This window comes from Trachemys scripta, chromosome 1 (genome assembly GCF_013100865.1).
Source record: "Trachemys scripta elegans isolate TJP31775 chromosome 1, CAS_Tse_1.0, whole genome shotgun sequence".
NCBI lineage: Eukaryota > Metazoa > Chordata > Testudines > Emydidae > Trachemys > Trachemys scripta.
Genome location: NC_048298.1, coordinates 40,658,104 through 40,685,396, shown reverse-complemented (window position 1 = coordinate 40,685,396; position 27,293 = coordinate 40,658,104). Strand labels below are relative to the sequence as shown.

The 27,293-nt window shown below is 37.3% G+C and overlaps 1 protein-coding gene across 4 annotated transcripts in view; it reads right to left on the bottom strand.

Annotated features, from left to right (window-relative positions):
- Positions 1-1,837: 1,837 nt before the first annotated feature.
- Positions 1,838-27,293, bottom strand: part of WASL (WASP like actin nucleation promoting factor) — an 86,475-nt gene continuing 61,019 nt past the window's right edge. For 2 of the 4 annotated variants that reach the window (XM_034767993.1, XM_034767978.1), the window contains exons 6-12: positions 20,380-20,551; positions 15,209-15,251; positions 14,594-14,747; positions 12,702-12,719; positions 6,331-6,851; positions 4,640-4,748; positions 1,838-2,956 (exon numbers count right to left, since the gene is read on the bottom strand). In XM_034767993.1, the coding sequence (XP_034623884.1) occupies positions 2,895-2,956; positions 4,640-4,748; positions 6,331-6,851; positions 12,702-12,719; positions 14,594-14,747; positions 15,209-15,251; positions 20,380-20,551 (1,079 nt within the window). In that variant the 3' untranslated portion in view covers positions 1,838-2,894. The remainder of the gene's footprint in view (positions 2,957-4,639; positions 4,749-6,330; positions 6,852-12,701; positions 12,720-14,593; positions 14,748-15,208; positions 15,252-20,379; positions 20,552-27,293) is intronic. The other 2 variants (XM_034768001.1, XM_034767985.1) reach the window with 1 other exon arrangement.

Sequence of the window (27,293 nt, the reverse complement as noted above, 5' to 3'; positions counted from 1 at the left end):
AGCTGCTGAGCAGCTGTCACATTTGCCAGCAGGACTGGGTGTTACGATGAGTAAGAGAATGTGTTTATTCAGTGGCACAATCCAACTTTCCAGACATGAGAACTATTCAGATTTGAGGACACTATTTACTGCTTTGTGGTCCTGGCTCAGCAATTGAAATTACTTTTAAAGTGTGTAATCAATATGGAGAGCTATTTTAAAAGCTGTGCTACAGTTAGCACTTAAAAAAACTACACAGTTTTACACTATTTGGGTCAAATTAATTTTATTATGCTCAATGATGAATTGCCACCAGTGCAACATCCTATTCACTGTACATTTCAAAAATTCACATACTAAAAGTTTCAATTTGATAAATGGAAAACTGAATGATTGAGAAGTTCTTATGAATTCCATACGTACAATAAGTGGCTAGCTGATATTGTCTATGCACATAGTGTTGAGATACTAAAAGCCTCATGCTAGTTTGTTAATTGCTAAGGCTATCTGGACAGAGTCATTTAACTGGAGTATATAGAGAGGCCTTCTTTACAATGTTTAGTGATAGTGAATCAATCGCATGAAACACTCTTCTGCCCATAGTGCAAGTGGTGGAGCTCTGAAACATGCAGCCATGACATTATTTTAGCTTAATTGCACTTGCAGGCTTCATGCCTAGATTTAAGCAAATATTAATTTGGACTTTGTGCAATAAAGTGGATATATTTTTATAGAAGATCAGAATCAAATGCCTTCTTTGCTAAGTGATCCATGGATCAAACACAGTTATCCCAAGTATACAGTGTTTAACTTCCCGCTCTGCCAACACAGGGAATGGAGATTTCTTGATGAATGCTAATTATGCATTAAAGGACAGAAATCCCAACTCCATAGGGGTTAAACATGCCCTATTAAGCAATGTATTAAGAGTATCTGGGCCTTGTCCACTTAACTTTAAAATGCCCTTAATGCTATAAAAAGAGAGAAAATGTTGGAAGTTATATCAAAGCCATAGAATATTCTTCATATGGACATTCTTAAGCCCACTGCACAGTAGCTTCCCCAGGCCTCACCCATAGTCAACTCAGAACGCTCAAGCCATTACAGCAGCAAAGCCAGTAGAAGTATTGCTAGCAGCAGAGGGCAATGTGAATATTACTGCAAGAAAATGAGACCACTTGGAAGAGATTTCCCAAGTTACATGCTTAAGTTACACTTGGAAGGGAGTTAGCATCGCTGGAATGATTTAACTCCTCTCACACCAGTTTTCAGCAACATAACCTTTTAAATTCTTTTCTTCTCACCCGATTAAGTACTTGATCACTAGAGACTAGATAGCTGGGTTAGAAATCCCAAGCCACATCATGCAGGTCCAGCCTGTCAAGATCAGGCCAACACTGGGTTTCAGTCAATACAACTCTGGATAACTTAAATGTAGTTTGGTACCTTGACTATAGTCAGAAAGTCTCAAGATACTATGTGTTAACTATACTCCAAATATGACTGACTTAACTAAACATTCTGTATCAGTGAGATAATATGGTTCTTTAAAAAGAGTTTCTACCTAAATCTTACTGCAAGTACAATAATTAGTGCTGCAGACATTAAATACCCAGGCTAAAGCAGAGTAGTGTATTTTAATAGGCAGATACTCCAATTTTTACCTCACTATTAAGTACATCTTATATAAAGGTGAAAGCTGTGAAACAAGAAACCCATTTTCCAATTATGTACTCAAACACTATTCTTATGAATAGGGCCCTTGATTTTTATCACAACTCTTGGTCTTAAAGCCAACGTACGCAGACAGAATATTGCAATAATAAAGTTCAGTACATATTTAAAGTGTATATTCTGATTTATATGCCTTTTTTTTTTTTTTTTTTTTTTAAGTGTAGGACTGGTGTCTTAGTGTTTGGTATTACCATAACCCATAAAGACTGCAAAGTAACACCACGTAAGTTTACTTTATTAGTATACCAGTGCCCTACACATTTTAAAATGAATTTAAACCCAACATTATTGAAGCAAGCATTAAACGCAGCCCTTCAGCCCAAAATACGTAAAATTGATTTAAAAAAAATCAAATGACTGTAGCAACAGCCAGATTACAGTATAACCCCAGCAATTTAGGCTCTTCCTCATTCTGAAAGACAACAGGACTAAACTGGTTTGCATCAAAGATGCCTTCACCATTGCTATAGTAAAAAGCCATCCTGTTTAATCTCAGGCAGAGAGTTCCCTAATTAAAGCCTTCAAATATCACTGCTATCCAATAGCAGACAATATTGCTACAGTATAATGGTAAGTTATTAATTTTCATAACTAGCTGTGTATTTTTGTAGTTTTACGAAAAGCATACTGCAAAGATTCAAACAACTGCAATTTTGTGATGTATTGAAAACCGTACAATATTATAATCAGCCTCAACATTCATGTAGCATTGTATTTGAAATGAAGGGGCTAAATAAACTAAGAGCTGCATCACTTAAAGAATGTAGTACTATACTAGTTTTTAATAAGAAAATTTAGATACAGAAAAGTAGGGTATGAAAATAGTGTTTTCCTTCTTGCATTATAACTAAATTACATTAAGGTTTTTGTCAGTCTCACATATTACATTTAAACTCCCTTATTGATGGAATGGAAAGTATTCACATGTACACTGAGCATCCAGATGTAAACTTGCACACATTAATAGGGAGTAGCTTTGTAGAGGATTATGACAAACCTTTACAGATTAAATGAGGTATTGCACAGATTAATAAAAAAGCAAAAGGCAACAAAAATATACAGCAAATTGGTAGAACATTTACATGATAATTTTACAGAATCCATAGACAGAAAGTAGTGTTTAGTATTTCATTCACCTTAAAAAATATATATATATATATAATAATAATATAATATATTGATCAATCCTCCCATTCGTCATCATCCTCAAAGTCTTCTTCATCATCTTCATCCTCATCTTCATCTAGAAGAGGAGCAACAGTCATTTGAGTATACAAAATTTACATGACAAAAAATATTACCTTTCCATTAGAAATCAATCCAGTAGCTGCATAGCTGAAGTATAGTTACTAGCATCACAAGAAATGAAATTTACAACTCTAAATTGCTCTTATTATCAATACCTAATATACGAGTTCCAGTTCTGGGTGTTTTCTTCTCCAAGGAAGAAAAACAAAAACAAAACAAAAAACAGTTTTTAGATATACACCTCTACCCCGATAGAACGCGACCCGATATAACATGAATTTGGATATAACGTGGTAAAGCAGTGCTCTGGGGGGCGAGGAGGGGCGGGGCTGCGCACTCTGGTGGAGCAAAGCAAATTCAAGAACGCGGTTTCACCTATAACGTGGTAAGATTTTTTGGCTTCTGAGGACAGCGTTATATCGAGGCAGAGGTGTAAATGTAAAAAATGTATTTTCAAATACTCCTGCCCTCCCGCTTTTTCTTTGAGTGAGGCAGGGTGAAAAACATGTTCTAAATTAGGTTTTCTACTTTTGCAAAGATGAAAAAAGCAAGTTAGATGTTTGCTTCTCCAAATTTAAACTCCTACCAAAGGGGTTTCTTCTCCCTTCAAAAACAGACAAAAGTATTTCTATCATGTCCACAGAGCACTTGTGGTTCATGGAATACTTCTAACTTGTGTGTGAAGCTATATCTGCCTAAGCGTGAAATATGTATCAGTCTTCAAATAGTATTGTTTGCTGCTCATGGTAGTGCAGTCCAGAATTGCTAGAATTATTTTTTTGATTAACTGAAGTTTTTTTTGTTTTTTGTTTTAAAAATCAGCTAAGGAGGGCATAGTATTGTGCTTAATGTCCTTGTGATCTTTCTCTGGAGTAAATTCAATAGTGATCAAGTTTGCAGGGGACATCAAAATTAGAAGGTTACCACACAAAGATAGAACCAAAATAATCAAAATGTTCACACACAGAATCAAACTGCAAAGTGACTCGTGGATATCAAAGTAAGGGTAGCTGCAGGCAGCAAGGGAAGATTTGGCAAAATGAAGCGATACAGCAAAACAGCTGTAACCACAGCATTAATAACAAGATAGTGAGAAAACTAGCCAAAAACTATCAACCTAAACATTACCTTTTGCATGTACCCAAGCATTAAAAATTGCAACAAGGCAGACATGAGCAAGTGATGGTAGTCACTTGTTAGTTGGGCAGCACGTGACATTCAAAGAGCATAGTTACAGTTCTAACAGATGCATCTTCAGTTAGAAACAGACTCTCTGGCAATTAAAGGTTTTTCTGAATGAAGGACTCCTGCATGCAGTGTTCATTAATCTGGTATTGCACCAAACACTGGGCTGGCCAAAATAATTATATTTAAGATCAGACATAATTAGTAATCACTTTCTATATTCTAAGATTTTACATCAGGTGGTGGCTAGTCTTAACTGGTAATTTTCAATACAGCATTAGTTCAAAGTACAAAACACTGGCCATTGCCTGATGAAGTATGCTAGATTACTGCAGATGGGCCAGTGGCTAGGTCTGGTATATTCTGTTTCACTATACATCTAGAATTCAGTATAGCCATCAGGAATAAAACAAATGTCATTAACATTTCATGGTCCACAGTATATTAACACCTACACTTTGATAAACCAAAGCAAAAGTTCCCACAAACCTACCTGAAGAATGAATGGCTTTGCTCCTTTTCTGCATAACCTCCATTAATGCACCCACAATTCCTGAGGTGGGTGCAGCTGTGGGTGGCACAGGCTCTTGGCCATCAGATACCTTGAAAGACGAATACAATGCTATGATATAATTAAATGGAGAACCTTTATATTTCCAGGCAAATCCTCTTTTAGAAAATTGAAAACATTTTCAATTATGGAGGGAGATTAGAAATTTGTTGTACAATCTCAGATATAGCTAGAGCTAAGAAAACTAAGAAAAAAGAAAGCTCGGAAACTCCATGTTTTCTAAATACAAGTTCTCTCACTGTTTTTTGCATGACAACATAGTTCCAGTTAGTCAATACTGTGATTGACACAGTGATGATTAAATACATACAACTAAACTCGGCAAGTCTTATCAGGAAGAGACCTCCACAGCTGAGGGAAAGTTCTGTAATGTATCTAAATAGCAAGCCTTGTTCAGTTGCATAATGCTCTATGTTCCAGATAACAGAAAACTTAGGAAATTTTTTTGCCAAAGTTTGTTGACTAGGTCCTAGCCTACATAGATAAATCCTGCATCTCCCTAGTAGGGATTTATAAAATTGGGTACTGCACCCATGTATTAACAAGTCTATTATTATTTATAGTTCTCCATACTTTTGCATGGTGCTTTACAGAAAGACCTGGTCTGTCCCAAAATGCTTAGAACATGCTCAGAAAAACCTAGAAGCAGACCAGGCAAGGATCCGGGGTAAAGAAAGAAACAAATATTATGTGAGTATTGCACTATCAACAAATGTTACAAATTCAGGTGGGTTTTTTTTTTTTGTTTTTTTGTTTTTTTAAAAGACTGACAGCAAGATGAGAGATGGTGCAGAGTGGTTTGAGAAGGGATCTGACAAGAATGAATATGCCTGCTGCACTGGAAGAGGGACTGTTGGAGCTACAGATTGAGAAAAGTGACCAGAACGAAGGGTGTTTACACACATGCATTAGGAGAGGAGTTGAAAGCTGGAGTAGAGCTATGAGGATGGGAAACAGTGACGAGAAGTGGAGCATAAGGAGAAATCCGGGTGTTGCCTCCCATGGAACTCATCCTCTACAGTTCTTCAGAAAACTATTAAAGCATGGATGCTCCTGGCAAAGGTCACCATAACCTCATGAGCCATGCTGACATTACTAAACCAACATTTAATAAAAAATGTAATTTGATTGCAACGTCAGAGGTATGGGACTGCACATTAAATCTATACTAGATAATTCCAATAAATTAAATTTTAATTTCTGTTTTAAAACTAAAATCTAGAAGAATTATTCAATGATTATTATTTAAAATGTCACTGAAAAAAGATTTGATTTGCCTAAAAAATAATGGAAAAATTCTCTGATGGACACAATCATAGATCACACCAGAGTTTTGTAGCCAAAATCTCCTTTAAGGATTTCAGAGGTGGGCCAAAAGTCATAAATATTAGAAATGGAGAATCAATTTTAATTATGGTGTAGCAACAGCCAAGCCATAACATTAAAGAAAGGTGGCCCAAGGATTTATCAAAAAAACCCAAAAACAAATATACAACATGCCAATTCCCCACAACCCCCACCAAATAATAATAATAATAAAAAAAACCAACCCATTGACTATTGCTCTAAATTAGTTTTGGAAATTTAGAAGACGACAAACAGTAGATACTTACTGACTTCAACTGTATACCCTGTCGTATCTGGTCTAAGAGCGCATCTCTTCCTGAGCTGGATACAGGTCGACTGTTCTGTTCTACTTTCTTTAACTGGGCCCCTTCTCTGATTTGATCTAAGAGTGCTGCTTTGTTTCCTGCAGGAGCTGGAAATTGGTTATCAACCTCTGAAGTGAAGCCAGGTGGTGGAGGAGGACCAGGAGGGGGAGGTGGTGGAGGAGGAGGCGGAGGTACACATGATCCACTTGCTGGTGGTGGAGGCGGTGGAGGTGGGCCAGACGGTGCAGATGATGAGTGCACTGGAGGTGGAGGAGGATACATCCTGTTTGGAGGAGGAGGGGGCATTGCTGCACCTGGTCTAGATGGAGGTGGGGGTGGAGGCGCTGCTGTGGGAGCTCTTGAAGGAGGAGGTGGTGGGGCTCCTCTTCCCCTTGCAGGAGGAGGAGGAGGACCTGAGCTATGTGGAGGTGGTGGTGGTGGTGGAGGGGGTCCTCCTCTGGATGGTGGTGGCGGTGGTGGAGCTGAAACAAAACACAAGATAGTACCTAATTATATACTACACAAAATTCTTGTACCGATGCATAGGAAGGAGTAAAATGTAACAGTGCCAAAACACCTGTGCCATGTCTTTTACAAGGATCTCTGTGCCTATACAAATTTTACTAGTCCTGATCTTGGTACGCTGAAAAATATTGTCCATGTGTCATCTTTCTCATGTATTTTACAAGAAAAGAAGTGATAATACCAGCTATCAGCACTGCACTATGTTTGTAAAAAAAACAAATAAGCTATAAACCATAAACTGGGTCGATGAGTGGCTTGTGTTATCATTGGGTATGAATTTCCCTGAATATCCATAATCCTTTTTGTATAGGGAAATATTTTAGGAAGTTAACATTAAGCTTTCCAAGACATTCACCTCAGACACACAGGTAAGATTTCAAGACTATTTAGTCTTTGCTAAGTTAAGGATGAGCAGGTCGAAAATACTCATTAAATGGAAACCTAGTAATTACCCTAAATATGGAGAGAATAGTATATTTTTTCAAATTAGGGAAATGTGTATTTTTAAAAGCATGCCTTGTTAGTAATTCTGTAACACTTTTCTGATAATACTAACATGAGCGACCATAATTACTTTCTTGCTAAGACAAGACGACACACAATATTGCACGTACAGTTATGCTGTTGTGCAGGCCAATAGCAAACAATTGCAATCTTAAGAATTTACTCTCAGCAATGCACATTAAACCAAACCTGTTAGGATTAAACAGTACTGCAGATACAGCATCTCAAGTTATAGGCAATGTTTCTTGTTCAACATTTATTTTTAATATGGCATGTAATATACCTCCCAAACTAGTGTCTATTAGAACCTGTCCTTTACCCCACAGATTATGTGCACAAAATTGGATTATATGCCAGTTAGTCTATGGTTTTGTCTAAGTATTTCAGTGCTTCTAATTTCCATATTTGAAAATACTCTGTCCTAGAGACAGCATATGTGCATTTTGATAGTTCAGCATATTTTATGTTATTCAATAACCCATCTTTGTACTCAGACTTTTTCTGAGACAAGTTTTAGTATAGAGTTTCACATTGGAAAGATCTTATTTTTCTGTGATTGTGTGTCCTGAGCTCTCCAGAAGTGCTTGAACAGATGAACATTAGTCCTGAATGGACAGACACATATAACTGTGGAAAATTTAATTTTGATGCTTCTCCATTTATCTGATAGAAAAAATGCTCTATTGCCCATGTGACGTTTCAACTCTTACAGTTTGAGTGTCATCACTCAAAGTGAACCTGAAGTTATAATTAACTTGTAGATGTGGATTTTTTTTTTTTTTTTAACTGCCTTTCATCTTGCTCAGATGATAAATTTATTCTTTATAACAATATCCTTATGTGAAAGAATGACAGAAGGAAACGACTTTTTAGATGTCCGCCTGAATACATTTTTGATAACTTTTTAGCTTAACTGAATTTTATATTGAAATGAGTTTATTTGAACAATAGTTATCTTCAATAGCATAGTATCACTTTACTTTCAACTGGGCTTCTTCTAATGGCTCGTATGATATTATAGTTTGTGTACTTTAAATACTTAGCTAGATGGATGGTCTTTAGGTTGTTTGAGAAGAATGTGCATTCTTTTCATTTGTTATGCTTTGGAAGATGTCATGTTATGTGAAGTCCTGGGCTCTGGAAGGGGGAAGTACAAGAGGAGAAGTTGAAGGTGTAAGCTCAGCTCCTCTGTCCTGCGAAATGCAGAGCTAGAGCTCCCTCCCTGCCTCACAAGAAGGGGGGAGTTCATAATAATAAGTTTATGACCAGAAGGGCCATTATTAACTAATTTAGTCTGTACATCACAGCCCATTAAATTTCATCCAGCTGCCCCTATACCTAAGTCAATAACTTGAGTTATAGTAAAGCATTTCAGTCCTCAAAAGAGCAAGCTGTTATATGCCACAGGGAAAGAACAGGAGAGACCGAGGTGCTACCAATGCTTGCAGTACCTGCAATGTCAGGAAACTGAATAGGTGAGATAAGCCCACACAAACCTACCAGCGATCTATGCTACAAGGATAGGTGCAAAAATTAGGGCTGTCAAGCGATTAAAAAAAAGTAATCACAATTAATTGCACTGTTAATAATAAAATATCATTTATTTAAATATTTTTGGATGTTTTCTACATTTTCAAACATATTAATTTCAATTACAACACAGAATACAAAGTGTACACTGCTCATTTTATATTTTTCATTACAAATATTTGCACTGTAAAAAACAAAAGAAATAGTATTTCAATTCTCCCATTACAAGTACTATAGTGCAATCTCTTTTTATCATGAAAGTTGAACTTACAAATGTAGAATTATGTACAAAAATAACTGCACTCCAAAACAAAACAATGTAAAACTTTAGCACCTACAAGTCCACTCAGTCCTACTTCTTGTTTAGCCAATTGCTCAAACAAGTTTGTTTATATTTGCAGAAGATCAGGCTGCTTGCTTCTTATTTACGTCACCTGAAAGTGCGACATTCGCATTGCACTGTTGCAGTTGGTATCACAAGATATTTACGTGCCAGATGTGCTAAAGATTCATATGTCCCTTGATGCTTCAACCACCATTCCAGAGGACATGCATCCATGATGACGACAGATTTTGCTCGATAACAACCCAAAGTAGAGCGGACTGACGCATGTTCATTTTCATCATCTGAGTCAGATGCCACCAGCAGAAGGTTTATTTTCTTTTTTGGTGGTTCAAGTTCTGTCGTTTCTGCATCAGTGTGTTGCTCTTTTAATACTTCTGAAAGCATGCTCCACACCTCAACCCTCTCAGATTTTGGATGGCACTTCAGATTCTTAAACCTTGGGTCAAGTGCTGAAGCTATTTTTAGAAATCCCACATTGGTACCTTCTTTGCCTTTTGTAAAATCTGCAGTGAAAGGTGTTCTTAGAACAGCATGTGCTGGGTCATCATCCGAGACTGCTATAACATGAAATTTATGGCAGAATGCAGGTAAAACAGAACAGGAGACATACTATTCTCCATGTGAGTTCAGTCACAAATTTAATTAATGCATCAATTTTTTAACGAGCATCATCAAGATGGAAGCATGTCTTCTGGAATGATGGCTAAAGCATGAAGAGGAATACGAATCTTTAGCACATCTGGCACATAAATACCTTGTGACTCCAGATACAACAGTGCACTGCGAATGTCTGACTTTCAGGTGACATTGTAAATAAGAAGCGGGCAGCATTATCTCCAGCAAATATAAACAAACTTGTTTGTCTGACTGAACAAGCAGTAGGATTGAGTGGACTTGTAGGCTCTAAAGTTTTCCATTGTTTTGTTTCTGAGTGCAATTATGCAAAAACAAAAAATACAAAACAACCCCCCCCACACATTTGTAAGTTGCACTTTCACAACAAAAAGATTGCACTACAGTACTTGTATGAGGTGAATTGCAAAAATACTGTTTCTTTTGTTTATCATTTTTACAGTGCAAATATTAGTAATAAAAAATAATATAAAGTGAGCAGTGTACACTGTGTATTCTGTGTTGTAACTGAAATCAATATATTTATTTGAGAATGTAGAAAAACATCCAAAATATTTAAAACATTTCAATTGGTATTCTATTATTTAACAGTGCAATTAATTGCGATTCATTTTTTTAAATCACAATTAATTTTCTTTGTGTTAATCGCGTGAGTTAACTGCGATTAATCGACAGCCCTAGAAAAAACCCTAGTGTCCCTGCCAATATGAGCTGTGGGAAATTCCTTCCAGACCCCATATCTGCTGATCATTTCTCTCTGAGCATGTGAGCAAGACACACCAGACAGGCATCTAAGAAAGATCATTATCTGTACCTCCTCAGAGCACTGGTCCATCCCATCTTGTGTCCAGAGTTCAGATGTGGCCAATTCCCAATGCTCCAAAGGAAAAACTACCACAACACATCTGGCCAATTATGCACAGGGGGTGGGGATGGAGCTTCCTGACCCCTGTGTGTGACTGGCTGATGCCCTGAAGAATGAGGTTTGATTATAGTCAAATCACCAGGAAGAGGAATTTGAAGCAGGAACTGCAGGAGGCACAGGGAAGATTGGCTGGGAGCCCCTGAATCTCACTGGGAAGATTCAGGGGCTCCCAACCATTCCTCCTGTACGTGAAGCAGGAATAGCATTGACAAGAAAAGGCGTGTGCCAACAGAGTTCAACATTCACTTCCTCTCCTCTAAAGGAGGGAGGATCTCTCCATGCTATTACCTCCCCCTTCCTTCCAAAAAGGAGGAAAGGAAGATATTCTACTCCCTGCCCACACCTCAGTTTCACAGATCTATTGCATCAGAAATCAATGCTGCCAACACCCATGGTATCATGAATATGGGCTGTATTGGGGGAATTTTCCCCTTTGGCCGCTAGATGTCACTGTCACCATATGCAACATCTTCAGTAATAGCTACGTATATTTTTCTGGATTACTAGAAAAATACACAACTTTGCCATGCTTCAGAATTTGTGCTGCCTCCATAATTTATTGCAGTCCACTTTCCTTGACAGAGTGGTGTTAAAATCTCTCTGATTTACAGAGAAAACTTATCTACCACATGCATTAGATTCATATCTAGAGGGGAAAAACATGCCATATCCCAGACAGTATAGTGAAACCACCAACCTGATGACTGGAAATAAGAGTCCGAGGTTCTATGAGGCTCACTTGCATGCAAAGAAAGTAATTTGTTGAACAAATGTTACATACCACCAAGGGAATGGCTGAATGCCTTATGGATTTTCAAAACTGTACAACTCAAAGAGCGAGAGTAACCTCACACCAGAAAACAGAATGACAGAGTATATCAGAGGTTTATGAGAAAAAAAGTAAGTGAAACATTCCAAGCAAGATTGATATAACTGAACCAAATTACTCTATTTTTGCAAATAGTTATGTTCAAAGTTTCTTAAAACCTTCTAATGAAAACCCCCTTGCTAAAGCCCCCCCATCAATTCTGCAAGAGTTAGGGGAAAGAAACCCAAGACAAATGACTCCTATTTCAAAATCAGCTAGCAGCAGAATGGACTCAAACCTCTACCCAGCATCCTGTCAGGCCTAATGCCATCCATAAGCACAGAGAATCTTGCAATAAAACACAGAAAATGAAAAATTCGGGGGGGGGGGGGAGGGGGGGGGAGGAGGAGAGGTGGTTTTTCAGTGAAAAAATCAGAATGCACTTCAAACTGCAGTCAAGATTAAACATTATCTTGTATATTATGTATAATAGTTATAGATAAAAACATTCTAGCTGACAAAGTTAAGACCTTTAAGGACTATTGAGCTACTTCTAACACAAAGGAAGCCCCCATCTCATTTGTCATGCATGCTAACATGAGGCAGCAGCTTTTTGTTTAACTACACCCATGCAAAGTGGTGGAACTTTAAAGTTAATGTACACGTTGTAAAAGCTAGCATTGTACGCTATCTGTAAAACACCACGGACAAGTAAAGAAACAACTCAAAGACTAACATGGTCAGGCAGTTTCAAAATTCGGTACTTTATACATATTTTATGATTAAAGGAGACTCAAACTTTTAAAGGAGAGAAATATAATTGGAAATTTGCAAATCCAATATTTTGATATAAAAAGTCCTAATCCAAGCCAAATTTCAATGGTAAACCAACACAGAAAGGTAGTTTTTGACTAGATTTTTTTAGTGTCACAATTACTGTGTATTTTATTGTTAATAAATGAGTTTTTGGCCTAACGCTTCTGATCCATTAAGTAAGGGTCACGCAATCACAACATAACATTTTTTAGTGATATAGTCTTAAATGACAGCTCAATACATACCACTCCAACGTGGGGGACCTAGAGAATAAATGTAGCAATTTACCAAGCAGACCGAAACTGCTACAATTCCAACAGCATTAATATCGGTACGCCTTGAAAAATAATCAGGGAATTACTTTGAATTTTGATATCAATGTATTTTTAGCAGAATGACATGTCATATTACACCCTCCCACCACTATAGTTACATTAATATGTTATGAAAAACAGCAGATAAATATGATGGCAACAAATATTTGAATGGAGAAAGGCAAACAGTGGTGTGTCCCCCTGGGGCCTGTACTATTCAACATATTCATAAATGATCTGGAAAAGGGGGTAAACAATGAGGTGGCAAAATGTGCAGAGGATACAAAACTACTCATGATAGTTAAGTCCAAAACAGACTGCAAAGAACTACAAAAGGGTGTCATAAAACTGAGTGACTGGGCAACAATGACATGGCAGATGAAATTCAAGGTTGATAAATGCAAAGTAATGCACATTGGAAAACATAATCCCAACTATCTATATAAAATGATGGGGTCTAAATTAGCTGTTACCACTCAAGAAGGAGCTCTTGGCATCATTGTGCACAGTTATCTGAAAACATCCACTCAATGTGCAGTGGCAGTCAAAAAAGCTAACAGAATGTTGGGAATCATTAAGAAAGGGATAGATAAGACAGACCGAAAATATCATATTGCCTCTATATAAATCCATGGTATGCCCACATCTTGAATACTGCATGCAGATGTGGTCACCCCATCTCAAAATAGATATATTGGAGATGGAAAAGGTTCAGAAGAGGGGAACAAAAATTATTAGGGGTATGGAATGGCTTCCTTATGGGGAGAGATTAATAAGACTGACTTTTCAGCTTGGAAAAGAGATGACTGGGGGAGGGGGGGGAATATGATAGAGGTCTATAAAATCATGACTGGTGTGGAGAAAGTAAATAAGGAAGTATTATTTACTTCTTCTCGTAATACAAGAAGTATGGGTCACCAAATGAAATTAATAGGCACCAGGTTTAAAACAAACAAAAGGAAGTATTTTTTCACACAACGCACAGTCAACCTGTGGAACTCCTTGCCAGAGGACGTTGTGAAGGCCAAGACTATAACAGGATTCAAAAAAGAACTAGATAAGTTCACGAAGGATAGGTCCATCAAGGGCTATTAGCCAGAATGGGCAAGGATGGTGTCCCTAGCCTCTGTTTGTCACACAGGGAATGTTCTGTTCATTCCCTCTGGGGCACCTGGCATTGATCACTGTCAGAAGACAGGAGACTGGGCTAGATGGACCTTTAGTCTGACCCAGTATGGCCATTCTTAAATACATTAAGTAGTATTATGCTGGAAATGGCTCATTTATGAATAAAGTTCCAGTAGAAACTTAACTCAGAGACCCTTTGATTACCAAGCAATAGTTCTGCTACCCGAGTTAAAAGGAGAACAATCTGCAGGCCTCTGTATATTAGAAGGTTCATTACCTACTGTATTAGTAAGCTTAAGTTCTTTACCTTGAACTGACAGCAGCAATGGATTTCTTGAATTCTATCTTTAAATATTTATGATTTTGCAAGACCAAAAATAAAATATGCAATGGAAACGACTTTAAAAATTCAAATGGGAAATATTGCATAGCTTTGCAGTCAGTGAAAGTAAAAAATACTTATGACATGCAAAACATTTTGATCATAAAGAAAAATATTTTAGAACTATACACATGGGTGACACTGGGACAATTATGTAGTATACTATAATGCACAGAAATCTCAAACTCAATATCCAATTTCTATTCCAATGTAAAGACATGAGAAGACTTCCAGAAACTGCTTCACATGAGTAACATTTTTTAATCTGTAAGTCAAATAGCTCAGTCTGATGCAATAGTTGCTGAAGATTTACCTTGCCTACGCAGCTCATTTTTAACAGCTTCTACTCCTCCTGTTTTTTCAATGAAATCATATATCACCTTCGATGTTTCTTTGTCTTTTAATTGAGCCTCTGAAATTCCACACAGATCAAATAGTTTTTTCAGTTCCGGGTCCAAGTTGTTCACCTGCAAATCAGACACTTAGTACTATAATTTATTTATGGATACTGTTTTTTCTCGCCTGAAGTAAACAAATAGAAGAAAGATTCTTATTTTACTTATAAACCATTTTTTTGGTTAAAAAATCCCATCTAGCTAAGAGGAACAGCTAAACAAAAAATGAGACTCAAGCTGTGCTGAATTCCTTAATAAGAACAGACTTTTCTTGGTGTGGAAGGAAAATATTAAGCACAAAATTTAAGGATTAGCTAGTCTTCTACAAATATCCACCCCCCCCCCCAAATCCTTTTAGTGTTTTCCCTCCACATAGAATTTTTCCAGAGTGCATCATTCTGTAGCATCACAGTAGCCATGATTTGCATGGTTTGCGATGGAACTTTTAGTTTTTGATACCATTCTTGGACACCTTAGTCAAAAACATGCCTTTAACCATCTGATATGTTAAGTACAATACTGAAGTTACTTACATCAAAACCTGTGTTTGGATCCCAACCAACGTGTCCAATGTGTCTAAAAAAGCAAAATTAAAGAAATCCATTTAATCCATGTCAGAGAAATGACAGTCTTGTGGTTAGAACACTGGACTAGAACTCCAAGAGTTCTGGGTTCAATACCAGGTTATGCCACAGTCTTTTTGTGAGACACTGGGTAAGTCAACAATTAACACCTCTCAGTGCTTCAGCTCTCCATTTGTATTATGCACTATAAAATAGTTTTTCTCCCACCTGTTGTCTTGTTCATCCGGAACATGAGTCACACTCATTTGGTGGAGAGGATCGAATTCCACTACTTTTGGTTATGGAGTGTGGCATAAATTTAGGACTCCATACCCCAGAATAATACATTGACATTAACTGAAGGCTTGCACAAAAATCAAGGATAGCTTTTGGCTTTTATACAGTAACTACACTTCTGGCTAGTATCATTTAAGTTATTTATTGTCACATTCAATACCACACAGTGGGAAAGTATGCTGGCCCTCCTTTAGGCCACCACCATTTTTGCTCTGCTCCTTTTCCTCACCTACTGCTCCTTTCTCCATTTCTCTCCTTTTCCTTCTCTTAGTGTTTCTGTTCTACGCTGCATTTCCTTCCCTAAGCAATTCCCAGTTCTCAGTCTCCCACACCCTTCCATCCACTAAAATAGTTAGTGTTGACATTTATGTGGCAGCATTTTATTTGACATTCCCATGAGATTAATAGAAGACAAGAGTTCACACCTCTCCAAGCCATTGTTTCAGGCTGCCTGCAGAATCAGGAAGGCAGCACTACATTAGTTTACAAGCATTTCATATTTGGAACATCTTCCGACAAAAACAAGGGCTTAAAAACACCTTTTTAAAAATCAAGCTGAGATTCTGCACAAGCTGAGTAAGTCATGATAGTCACAAAAATACATCAGGGGGGATATCCAGCTGACAAACAGCATACTTCAGATTAACTTAATCAAGACAGGGACTGCCTTCATATGTGCCTAGCGCACTGGGGTCCCAATCTTGGTTAGGGCTTCTAGGTGCTACTCTAATACAAATATTCCCTTACAAGAATGATACAAATTCTATTAAGACCAAAAAGTAACAAAGACCATTTTTACACAGCATAATTAGAAGTCTTTTAGACAAGACAGGCAAAATGAACAAAAGTCTAGTCTAAAAAACCCCTTATTAATCATGCTATTATTCTAAACATTCATATGAAGTGACATGAGCGATCTCTAACTTAATCATTTTACAAGTATTTACATAAACCTACTGTCTCATATCAATATGAAATATAATTATATATACAGTTTATTCCTAATACTTATTGTATAAAGTCAGCTGAAATTATCAGAGAAATTAAACATTTAAGCTAGTTGCATATTTCACACTGCTCCTCAAAAGACTTACAGCTGATGGACAGAAGATCATGACTGGCACTACATTAAAAACATTTATATGTTCATTTGTTTCTTACATATTCATGGTTATTCCCAGTGGTATTAAAAACAGTTTTAAAAAAAATCTTTGGAAAAACAAATGTGGAGAAATATCACACAGATTACCTTTATGTATTGACCAAATTTATTTTGGAAAATGCCACATTACTCTTTCCAATAAACAAACAAAAATTAATTTTTATGAAAATGCTAAAATATTTCGCATGCAAGTTTTATGATTGTGTGTAAGGTAAGGCCTTGTCTACACAAGAAAGTTGCAATAGTGTAACGAAGAGGTTTTTTTTTTTTTTTAAACCAATTCAGTTAACTCATGGGTGCACAACTAACTAAATTGGTTTCAAATGACATCTTTAGTTATCTTGTATAAATCAAAGTCGAACCTGGCTATATGTAACATGAATTATGCTTAGAGCTGGCAGAGAAGCCAAATTTTAGGTTTGTGAAATTTGAGTTTCAGGAAATATTTTCTGGCCTGATAAAAATGTGGCATTTCTAAAACAAAATATATTCCCTGAAATCCCTGGCAGGTTGAAGTAGAACCAGGAACCCTGAAAGCCTTTGCAGGTGTTGACTGAAATGGACATGATTCTTATCACTTCAGTGCTGCCCACCATCAAACAGTGATGAAACTGACCAGATTCTGGCTAGTGTAACAAGACATGATGTTTCATTTTTGAGGAATCAGCAAATTCTGATGAAAAAATGTTTCACTGGAATTTTCCCAACCAGCTCTAGTTATGAGGCTCAATAGTTCAGCACTTTAACCACAGTACTTATTTATATCTATGCTGGACCAAATTATGCAACATCTACTGTGCTGTCTTGACAATAACAAGTATTAGAACTTCCCTATGTTTGTAACAAAAGCAGATATTAAACATTTATCCCACAATACTAGGTCACTTTTACTGGGAAGCTTATAATGTATGTATGTATATATACACACACGTTACACACACATCAGAATAAGACCACGTCCCACCAAAGTAAAAAACAATGGAAAAAATTTTATAAATGAATTTCTTCAGTAGGAATTTTGCCTTTGCGACAGATCTCTCTGATTAGCCATTGGTGTGGCTGCACTAGTGCACACAGAGTATTGGTTGAAGCAACGATAAACTCCACTAGTGCAATTGATCATTTATTATGATTTTGCTTATCTATGCTAGGATATACGTCGGTGGAGCTCCACCATTAGTGGGCCACAGATGTCTACACTGGGGATTTCAGCTAAGGCCTGATGGTCACTTGAGTTTTTCCTTCTTTTAGGTCACACAGTTCAGCTTTTCCCTATTGTCTGGTTTTCTGGCAGTAGTGCTTCTTTTATTGTTTGTATTCTGGTCCAGTCTAGGAGCCCCAGTCACGAACTAGGACCCCATTGTACTAGGCACTGTACAAACAGATAAAATGATTCCTGCCTCAAAGAACTTAAGCATCACATTTGGAAAAAAGAAACATTTTATCCTCTCTTTCCTCACCTTTATTGAGCTCTCACTATAGTCCACATTTTTTCCAAACACTATTACATGAGATTACTATAACGGTAGTGCTACTAGTTCCATGGGAAAGTTTACCAGGCTATCCCAGCATACTAGTGATGGAGGATGAGGGTTCAATAAAACAGGATTGCTGGACAAGGGCATAAGCCCACACTGAAGAAAACCTTGATTTTGTAGTAAGGGAATTGAAGTGGATGCCTTCTGTAGCTAACTCAGGCTCTTTAAATTCCCATTGCTATAATATGACTATGAAGCCTAGTGGATAATCGTAGAAACACAGGGCTGGAAGAGACCTCGAAAGGTCACTTAGTCCACCCCACCTCCCCTGGGTTTTTGTTTGTCTAACCTCTTCTTAAAAATCTCTAATGACAGGGACTACACAATATCCCTTGGTAACCTATTCCAGTACTTAACTATCTTTATAGTCAGAATTTTTTCCCTAATATTTAACCTAAATATTCCTCCCTGCAAATTAAGCATCATCCTCTTCATAACAATCTTTTACATATTTGAAGACTATTCCCAAGTCTTCCCCCATCCTCCAGTCTTCTTTTCTCAACACTAAAATCTGCACATTCTTGTTTTTAAAAAAAGGTTTCCTCACAGATTGTTTTCTAAACTTATCATTTGTATTACTCTCCTCTGGACTCTCTCCAATTTGCCCACATCTCTCTCTAAGTTTGGTAGCCACAATTCAAGCTGAGACCTCACAAATGCTGAGTAGAACTGAGCAATTACCTCCCAGGTCTCCCATACAATGTTCTTGTTAAATACATACCAGAATGACATTTGCCTTTTGTGCAACAGAATCACCACTGTTGACTGATGTTCTATTTGTGATCCACTACAATGCTCAGATTCTTTTTTTTTGCAGTACTGCCTAGCCAGTTATTCCTGATTTTGTATTTGGGTATCTGATTTTTTTCTTCCTTAGTGTAGTGCTTTGCATTTGTATCTACTGAATTTCATCTTGTTTATTTCAGACCAATTCTCCAATTTGTCAAGGTCATTTTGAATTCCAATGCACTTGCAACCCCTCCCAGCTTGGTGTCATCTGAAAATTTCATAAGTATACTTTCGACTCCATTATCCAAAATTATCAAAAATATTGACTAGTACCAGACCAAGGGCAGATCTTGGCAAGACTATTAGATATGTTCTCCCAGAGTGACAGTAAACCATTGATAACTACAGAGTACTTTTTTTTTTAAGCCAGTTGTACACTCACCTTATAGTAATTTCATCTATACCCCATTTCCCTAATTGCTTATAAGAATGTAATGTGGGACTGTGTCAAAAGCCTTACTAAAAATCAAAATATATCATTTCTACTGCTTCCCGCTATACATTAGGCCAGTAAACCTGTCAAAGAAGGAAATTAGGTTGGTTTGGTATGCTTTATTCTTGACAAATACTACTATTACCTTATTATCTTCTGATTAACAATTTATTCAGATGTCTTTCTGAGTATCAAAGTTAAGCTGACTGGTCTATAATTCCCCAGGTCCCCTCTGTTCCACCTTGTAAAGATAGCTACCATGTTTGCCCATCTCCAGTCCTTTGAGACTCTCACCAGTCCTCCATGAGTTTTCAAAGAAAATCACTAATGGTTCTGAGTTTGTTTGAGCTAGTTCCTTAAGTACCCTAGAGTGAAATTCATCAGGCTCTGCCAACTAACACATCTAACTTATTTAAATATTCTTTAACCTGTTCTTTCCCTACTCTAGCTTGTGTTCCTTTCCTCCTTATTAATACTGTGTTAAGCATCTGGGTCACGATGGACCTTTTTGGGAAGACAAACACAACAGGCATTAAACCCCTCAGTCTTCTTGGTGTTATCTGTCATTACTTCTCCTTTTCTAACGAGTGGATAATGCACTTTAAAAAGCATTGAAATTAAATCCTGTTAAATTCAGGAAACTGATAAGAATTAACCTAAAATAGTATGACTGTGAAATTTGAAAAATAATATGTGAAATAGGATCTAACATATTTCATGTGTAAAAAGAAATTAAATTAGAAAAGAACTGTTAAGCTATATAAAAAGATATGATACCTAACAAAATGTTAAGAGATTTGTTGATTAAGCAGTCAATTTGAAATTTAGGGCTAATTTGCTAACAACCATTTAAACAAGCCATATTTATGTGGCTGAACTGTTTTTCTAAGCAGGAAATGAACAGTAATACAAGTGTCCTTACTGGAAGTTGCTTGGAGTTCCAATATCTGCCTTTGTCAATTTCTTCTTTTTCACTTTTCCTTTTTTCTTGATCTCTTTGGTATATGAAATATTGTTGACTTGTGAATTATAAAATCTGTTAGTTGTAATTTCTGGATTTTTGATATCAACAGTTGCCATTGGTAGACTTGGACCTATGAAGAGAGGACACGGATTTCACTACTATACTTAACCAAAGTGGATCACACATTTAACCTACCAACTGGATCATTCTGTATTGCTGACATATAGATATTGCACCCATTTGCTCCCCAAACGTGGTACTTTGCTTGAGTTCTGAGTGTAAGTAGATTACGAATCAGTAGAGAGGCTCAAGATAAATTATTCATTATACAGGACTGAACTTTAATCTGATTTGGGGTACTGCCACAACAATTTCACAAACAGGACATTTGTTTTGTGTCATTTTTGTATAGAAGAAATCAAACAAATCAAGAGTAAGAAAACTTGTTCATTCCATGATTTTCACTGAAGCATAACAGTAAGATTTGCTTGCATATAGATCTGTTTCAAATAGGGAACACTAAACCCTATATATTCAGTAGCAGTGTACTACCACTATCACCATATCATGGCAAACAACTGATCTCTAGAGACAAGAAACCTCAGACTACCAGAGTGTTAGCCCGTGATTGAAATTTTTGTGATGGACGCTTGTGATGTTCACTAAACCCTTGACAATCTATTTTTAAAAAGGATAGTAGATAGCCAGATAGCTACTCTGTTTCCGATTGAGAACAGCCAAAAATTAAACAACTCTCCCAAAGCCAATTCCAACGTAGTTTACTCATATAAGTGGCCCTATTGACGAGTAAGGTGAGTAGGGATTTGGTCCTCCGACTCATCCAATCAATATTTCCACTATAATAAAGAGGATACTAAGGTAGAGGAGAGTCATGACATGTGGGGGAAGGGATAGCTCAGTGGTTTGAGCATTGGCCTGCTAAATCCAGGGTTTGCAAATTCAATCGTTGAGGTGGCCATTTAGGGATGTAGGGCAAAAAATCTGTCTGGGGATTAGTCCTGCTTTGAACAGGGGGTTGGACTAGATGACCTCCTGAGGTTCCTTCCAACCCTCATATTCTATGAAATTCTCAGATGGTGTAAGCTGTTATCTCTTTATTGAAGTCAATGGCGCTATGAGAATCTACCAGCTGAGGATATACCTGTACATCTATACAAACCAATGCTGATAGTGAGTCATTCTTTTGTACTATGTCAATCAAGAGGAGGATATTAATGTAGTGGTTCAACTGATGATGCATCAGTGCAAGTTAAAGGGGCTTTATAAAGACAGATCTATTTCTCCATGGCCATAGGTTTTTAGGAAATAACTAGAGTTCTACAGAAGCACTCTACTTAGTAAAGTGGTCACACCTCATGTGCCACAAATTATTTTTGAGTTGCCCAATTAAGCTCTTAGAGCTATTCAGAATTACTTACTCCTTGTAATATACACTTGTAGCACAACTGACCAAACAAATAGATGCAGAAAAAATAGATTCAGATGAAGCAGCAGCCTTAAAAAGCAGGGTTTGGTGAATAATCTGGTTACTGGAAGGAGACATATGAGACAGTTTTATGCTTACTTCCATGGGTAGTCCCATTGATTCCGAAACATTTACTCTCTCAGTTCAGCAATCCACATGAAAATTTTTGGGAAAGGACATTAAAACTCATGCTTCAAGGCCCAAGCTAATCTACAACTATTAGATACCAGAACAAGACTTAATATGACAGATTATCCCACGTCTACCTCCTACAGTGTCTTTACACCTTCCTCTGAATTCTGTTGACCATTATCGGAGACAGGACACTGGACTAGATGAGCCTCAAGGTCCGATTAAGTAAGGCAATTCCTCGATTCCAGTTCAAGTGTTCACAGGATTGGGCTTTAATGTTGTAAGTAAATGGCAGCCACAAAGATCATTCTAGCCAGTCCCTGCTCAAGCTCAGGAAGGTACGGCAGTGGTGGATCAAATGACTGTCAACTGAATATAACCTAATGTATCAGATATCCTTAAAAATCCTTTATAGTGTTAGAAATGCTTCAATTTTTAAATTTTGTTTGAACCACGGGCAATTTGAACACATCATATGATAAAAACTGAATAACGAAGGTACGGAAACGAAGGTAAATCTGCAGCTTGTTTTTCTAGAATACCTCTCACTGTAGGAAAAAAGTCATCTTCCAAATACACCTGTCTGCGTTTCTAGAAGTCAATATTATTTCTCTCCACCTTCAATTAATTATAGGTGGAGCTGATAGCAAAGCTGAAAGTTAAGGCTGCTCAACACTTTGCATTATAAGACCCTATTTTCATTTGCTTATAACTTTAGAAAACTTTAATCTTTTGGGCTGAAACCACATATGCTTCAGGCAGACCTGGGTTTGGAAAGTATTGGCTAAAACAGTTCAGCCATTTCAGAAAACAAAATTTGGGAAAAACATTGGTCTTACCCAGGTTAAATTCCTACAACTTTTCATTGACACACTAACATCTCTATGCTTTGGAGCAGGAGTTTGAAGTTTGGCAGCGGGTTGTCATAGTACCAGGGATGTGCATTTTACAGTCCCCATGAAAGTCTGCCCAAGTTTATCCAAGCTATAAGCCACTGAAAAGTCGGTTTGCACATGTTCAGTATAGAGGTTTGTTAGAGGCTGGCAGCCAAAATCCATCCCTCACTGCTCCTAGTGCTGACCAGTTGGCGCATGCGCCATCTCCAGAGTGGCTGAGCATATTCCATCCTGAAGCTGCAGGGCTGACCAGGACTTTTTCAACAACTGGACCTCACCGCAACTGAGGGCTGTTGTGGTACTGGCACCAGAAATGAGAGCAAGACTTTCTTCTGTTCAATGCCCCTCCTGTTGGCTCCCAGACTGCATAGAGAAAGAAGCAGCCTCATCGGAATGCAGATGGATGAGGGAAGAGGTTGGGGGAACAGAAAGAAGACTGGACAAGCTGGCAGGGAGGAGGTAGAAGGGACCAGGCCGGAGGAAGAAAAGAGACACAAACAGAACGGTGTGTAGTCACTACAGGATATTCCTCTCCAGAATTTAGAACTGAACCTAGGATCACTAGTCTCAATATTCTTTGGCTGTCTAGCAAATACAATCACACAAGGTGACTGATTAAAGTTGCACAAGAAACCTTAATTCTGGCATTTCTTAAGTTTTGGGTACTTGACTTTGCAACTTTAGCATATGTTCTTCTAAGAGTTGTTTTGGATGTAATATTAAGTATAAATTGAACATCTGACTTTGATAATACTGAGTGCTCTATTTTTTCAGCTTAACTAGAACTTCTTTTCTGAAGGCAACTGACTACATTCAAATACAGATATTCCTGATACTAATGAATTCAGGAATTATCTTACATTTTCCTTAAGATAAGAAGGTTATTCAAATGTATTTTTGGTAGTATTAGCTAATAGGTCCCCTTTTTTAGTTGCCTGTTTTTTTAGTGGACTTTCCTTAGCAGGGAAAGATTTTTCTCTGAACAGCCTTGAATATGTTAAATATTGTTTGACTCCTGAAATCTGTCCTTTGAAAGAAAGCTTGTGTATTATTGTTTCAGAGACTTACTAAATATAAATGAAAAAAAGATAAGATTCAAACTAATCGTATACTCAGTACTTGGATACTGGGGCAGTGAGGACATACTGCTATAGCTGACAGGATTTTGTAGATCACATTTAAAACCAGTATTTTAAAAGAAGCTCACTGACTCACAGCCAAATCTTAAGCCAAAATGAAATTACATTTATATTTACATGATGCATTAATTACAAGCTTCCTTATATAGATGAATTTAAAAATGAAGTCACTACATAAATCTTATTTAACTATTGATTTTACTCTTAGTTTTCATGATTATGGGTATGCATTTGCATGATAGCAGTAGTTTTAATATATTACTCTTAAGAATTATTCCAAAAATCAAATGGAACTTGTAACATTGTCTTGGGGGAGCAGGGGGAAATGTATTGCATTTTCTTTTGAGATCAAAACATTTCATATCTCACCTTTTCTGACAGATAAGATTAAATCTTCAAATATTCAGTATATTGAATATATTCTGCCCACACACTGTATGTAAAATGCTATAACTATAAATGGCTGTCCATTCAAAGAGTTAGATAATTTCATAATTAATCTTTATTCAGCTGTAATATTTGAAATGTTAGTCAGGTTCCCTGATATTAACAATATCCATTCCAAAATTCACTGAATAATTTTTAGCCAGATGAGAATGCTTACCACCAGGTTTAGACCTTAGTTGTCCATGAGGAATACAGGAACCTCTGAATGAACTATCATTTTCTTCTAGTACTGCCATATTTATATCCAACAAAATTTTCCCCATCATAACACATGCACCTTCCCCATCAGCTGTAGACAGCTCAACAAATGATGAGAGAGGCAAATAGAGCTCATCATTTGGAAGTACTTGACAATATAGTGGCCCTAAGCATCCACTGATGTTAATATCTGTGATATCTTCAGAAGAGACTCCAGAAAAAGTAGTACAAAACATTTCAGTATTTTGTATTTTATAGAATTCTCTGTATTTTAAAGCTTTGCATGTCATCTGTCCCAGAGTGCAGACAACTCTAGAATAAATTTAATTGGTTGTAGTAATGTATTAGAGCTGAAATAAAAATTGTACCACGTGGTTCTTAGAATCTCTCAAAACCTAATTCTCTGACAAATCCCTTTCTTTTCTGATCCAGAATTTTACCATGATGTCAGTATAACCACGGCAACTCCTTCAATTTGCATAAAGAGACTTTGCTATTACCAATGAGAGTAAAACAAATCCCAGGAAATTACTGGCTAATGCATTTTACATAACCATTAATGCTACTTTGGTTTTAATCCCGCAATTCTGTTTGAAATCTTAAATCCTTAATATCAAAAAGGTCATCCAAAACCGAGGATTTTTTTTATTGGAAGTATAGCTCTACAATCAGCCTTCTCTACATGTGCAGAAAGCTTCAGAGAAACATTTTGGGTGAGATCCTGGCCCCAGTAAAATCAATGACCACTAACTTTAACGGGGCCAGGATTTCACACTATGTGTGTGTGTTTATATATATAAAAAAATGGTTATATTCCAGTTCACAAAATCTTTTATAAAAATATAGTTATGCATTGAAAAGAAACAAAGTAAAATAATTGTTTTCCTAGAAAAAGGAAATGTATTTTTGCTTTTTACTAGAACCTTCTAGGAGCTGGAGGAAGTTATAGGAAAGAATAGTTACTTAACCTACAGTAACTGTGGTTCTTAGAGGTGAGTTGTCCATAGGTATTCCGTTCTGGTGCACCCGTTGCACATCTCAAGTTGAGAATATTTTGACCAGCAGTATTTGTTGTGGCCATCCCTGAACCTTGAGACCCTAGTACCTCCTCCTCCTGAGAACAAAGTGTAGAGAGGGCCAACTAGCCTTCAGGCCCTTCACCAATACAGAATCCAGGTATTATCAGACTCTGTAGTAGCGGGAAGGAGGGCAGGTTGTGGAATATATATGAACAACATATCAAAGATCCACACTTACTGTAGGGTAAATCACAGTTTTCTTCTTTCAGTGCTTTTCCATGTGTATTTCACTTTGGTGACTTACAACAGTGAAATGATGTAAATAAGGAGGGTGCTTGGTGTCTACCTGAATAGTGACTCTAGAATAGCTTTGCCAAAATGGACATCTGACCTAGATGCCTAAAAAAATGCATGTAATGATCCCCATGCAGTTGCCCTACAAATATCAGAAGTGGGTACATTTCTCAAAGAAGCTGCAGAGGATGCCCGAGCATTCTCAGAATAGGTGAAGATCTGTGTGTAAAGGAAGGTCTAATTTAGCTAGCTTATAACATGCCCCAATACAATTAGCGACCCACTTAAAGCGTCTAGGTGGATATTGCTTGACATCCTATGGATAAAGGTCAAACAGCCTTGGGGAGACCCCAAATAATTTAGTTCCATTAAGGCAAAAGGAGAGGGCCGCAAATATATCCAAGGTGTGAAGTCTATCCTTCCCTTATTCCCATGCCAACCAAAGGAAGACTGAAGATAAATGGATCATCTGATTCAGACAGAAGACAGAACATCTTTGGTAAAAATTTAGGATAGGCCTAAGGAGAACTTTGTTTTTGATGGAAGACAGTGTATGACGGCCCACTCATGAGTGGCTGCACTTCCTTACTCTGCAGACTGATGTAATTGCCACTAGGAATACCATCTTCCCGGAGAGAGGAAAGTGCACTGAGATCCCAGGAAGGAAGAGGAGCTTAGAGGAAATGAGTAGACTAGGCCCCTCAGGAACTTACCTACCTTTGTGAGTGAGAATACAGTATGCCTTTTTGTAATTGGGTGATCAAACACCTATAGTGTACTGAAGACCACTGCATCAGCCAGAGTGACCACGGTTGATGGTGTCACATTATGTAGTGAAGTTCACAGATCTGTTTCAATCCTGCAAATTCACAAATCTCTAGGGTGGTCCTGCAGGTGGCAACAGCTGGGGTCAGGACATACCCCCTTTTGTATGCTGATAGAGAGTTTGAGACTAATGGCTAGGGTGTTTTTGTCCATTCTGGCAAGATGGCTGATGAAGGGTTAAAATCCATGTGCATTTTATATAACAACCTGGTATATGGATTGTGCCAGCTCTTTTCCAGACCCAAAGTCCAGAGTTTGGTCAAGAGACCAGAGGCCTACCAAACAGTGATCAGCTAAGAGAAAGCTGGGGTAAAGAGATAATCTTGTTTTGCTAAAATAAGACTAGTCAGCAAATTGCCAGGTGTTGGAGCGGAGAACTAAATAATTGTGTCTGATTCGAGTTGCAAATTGAACAAAGAATCCCTGTTCCTATTGT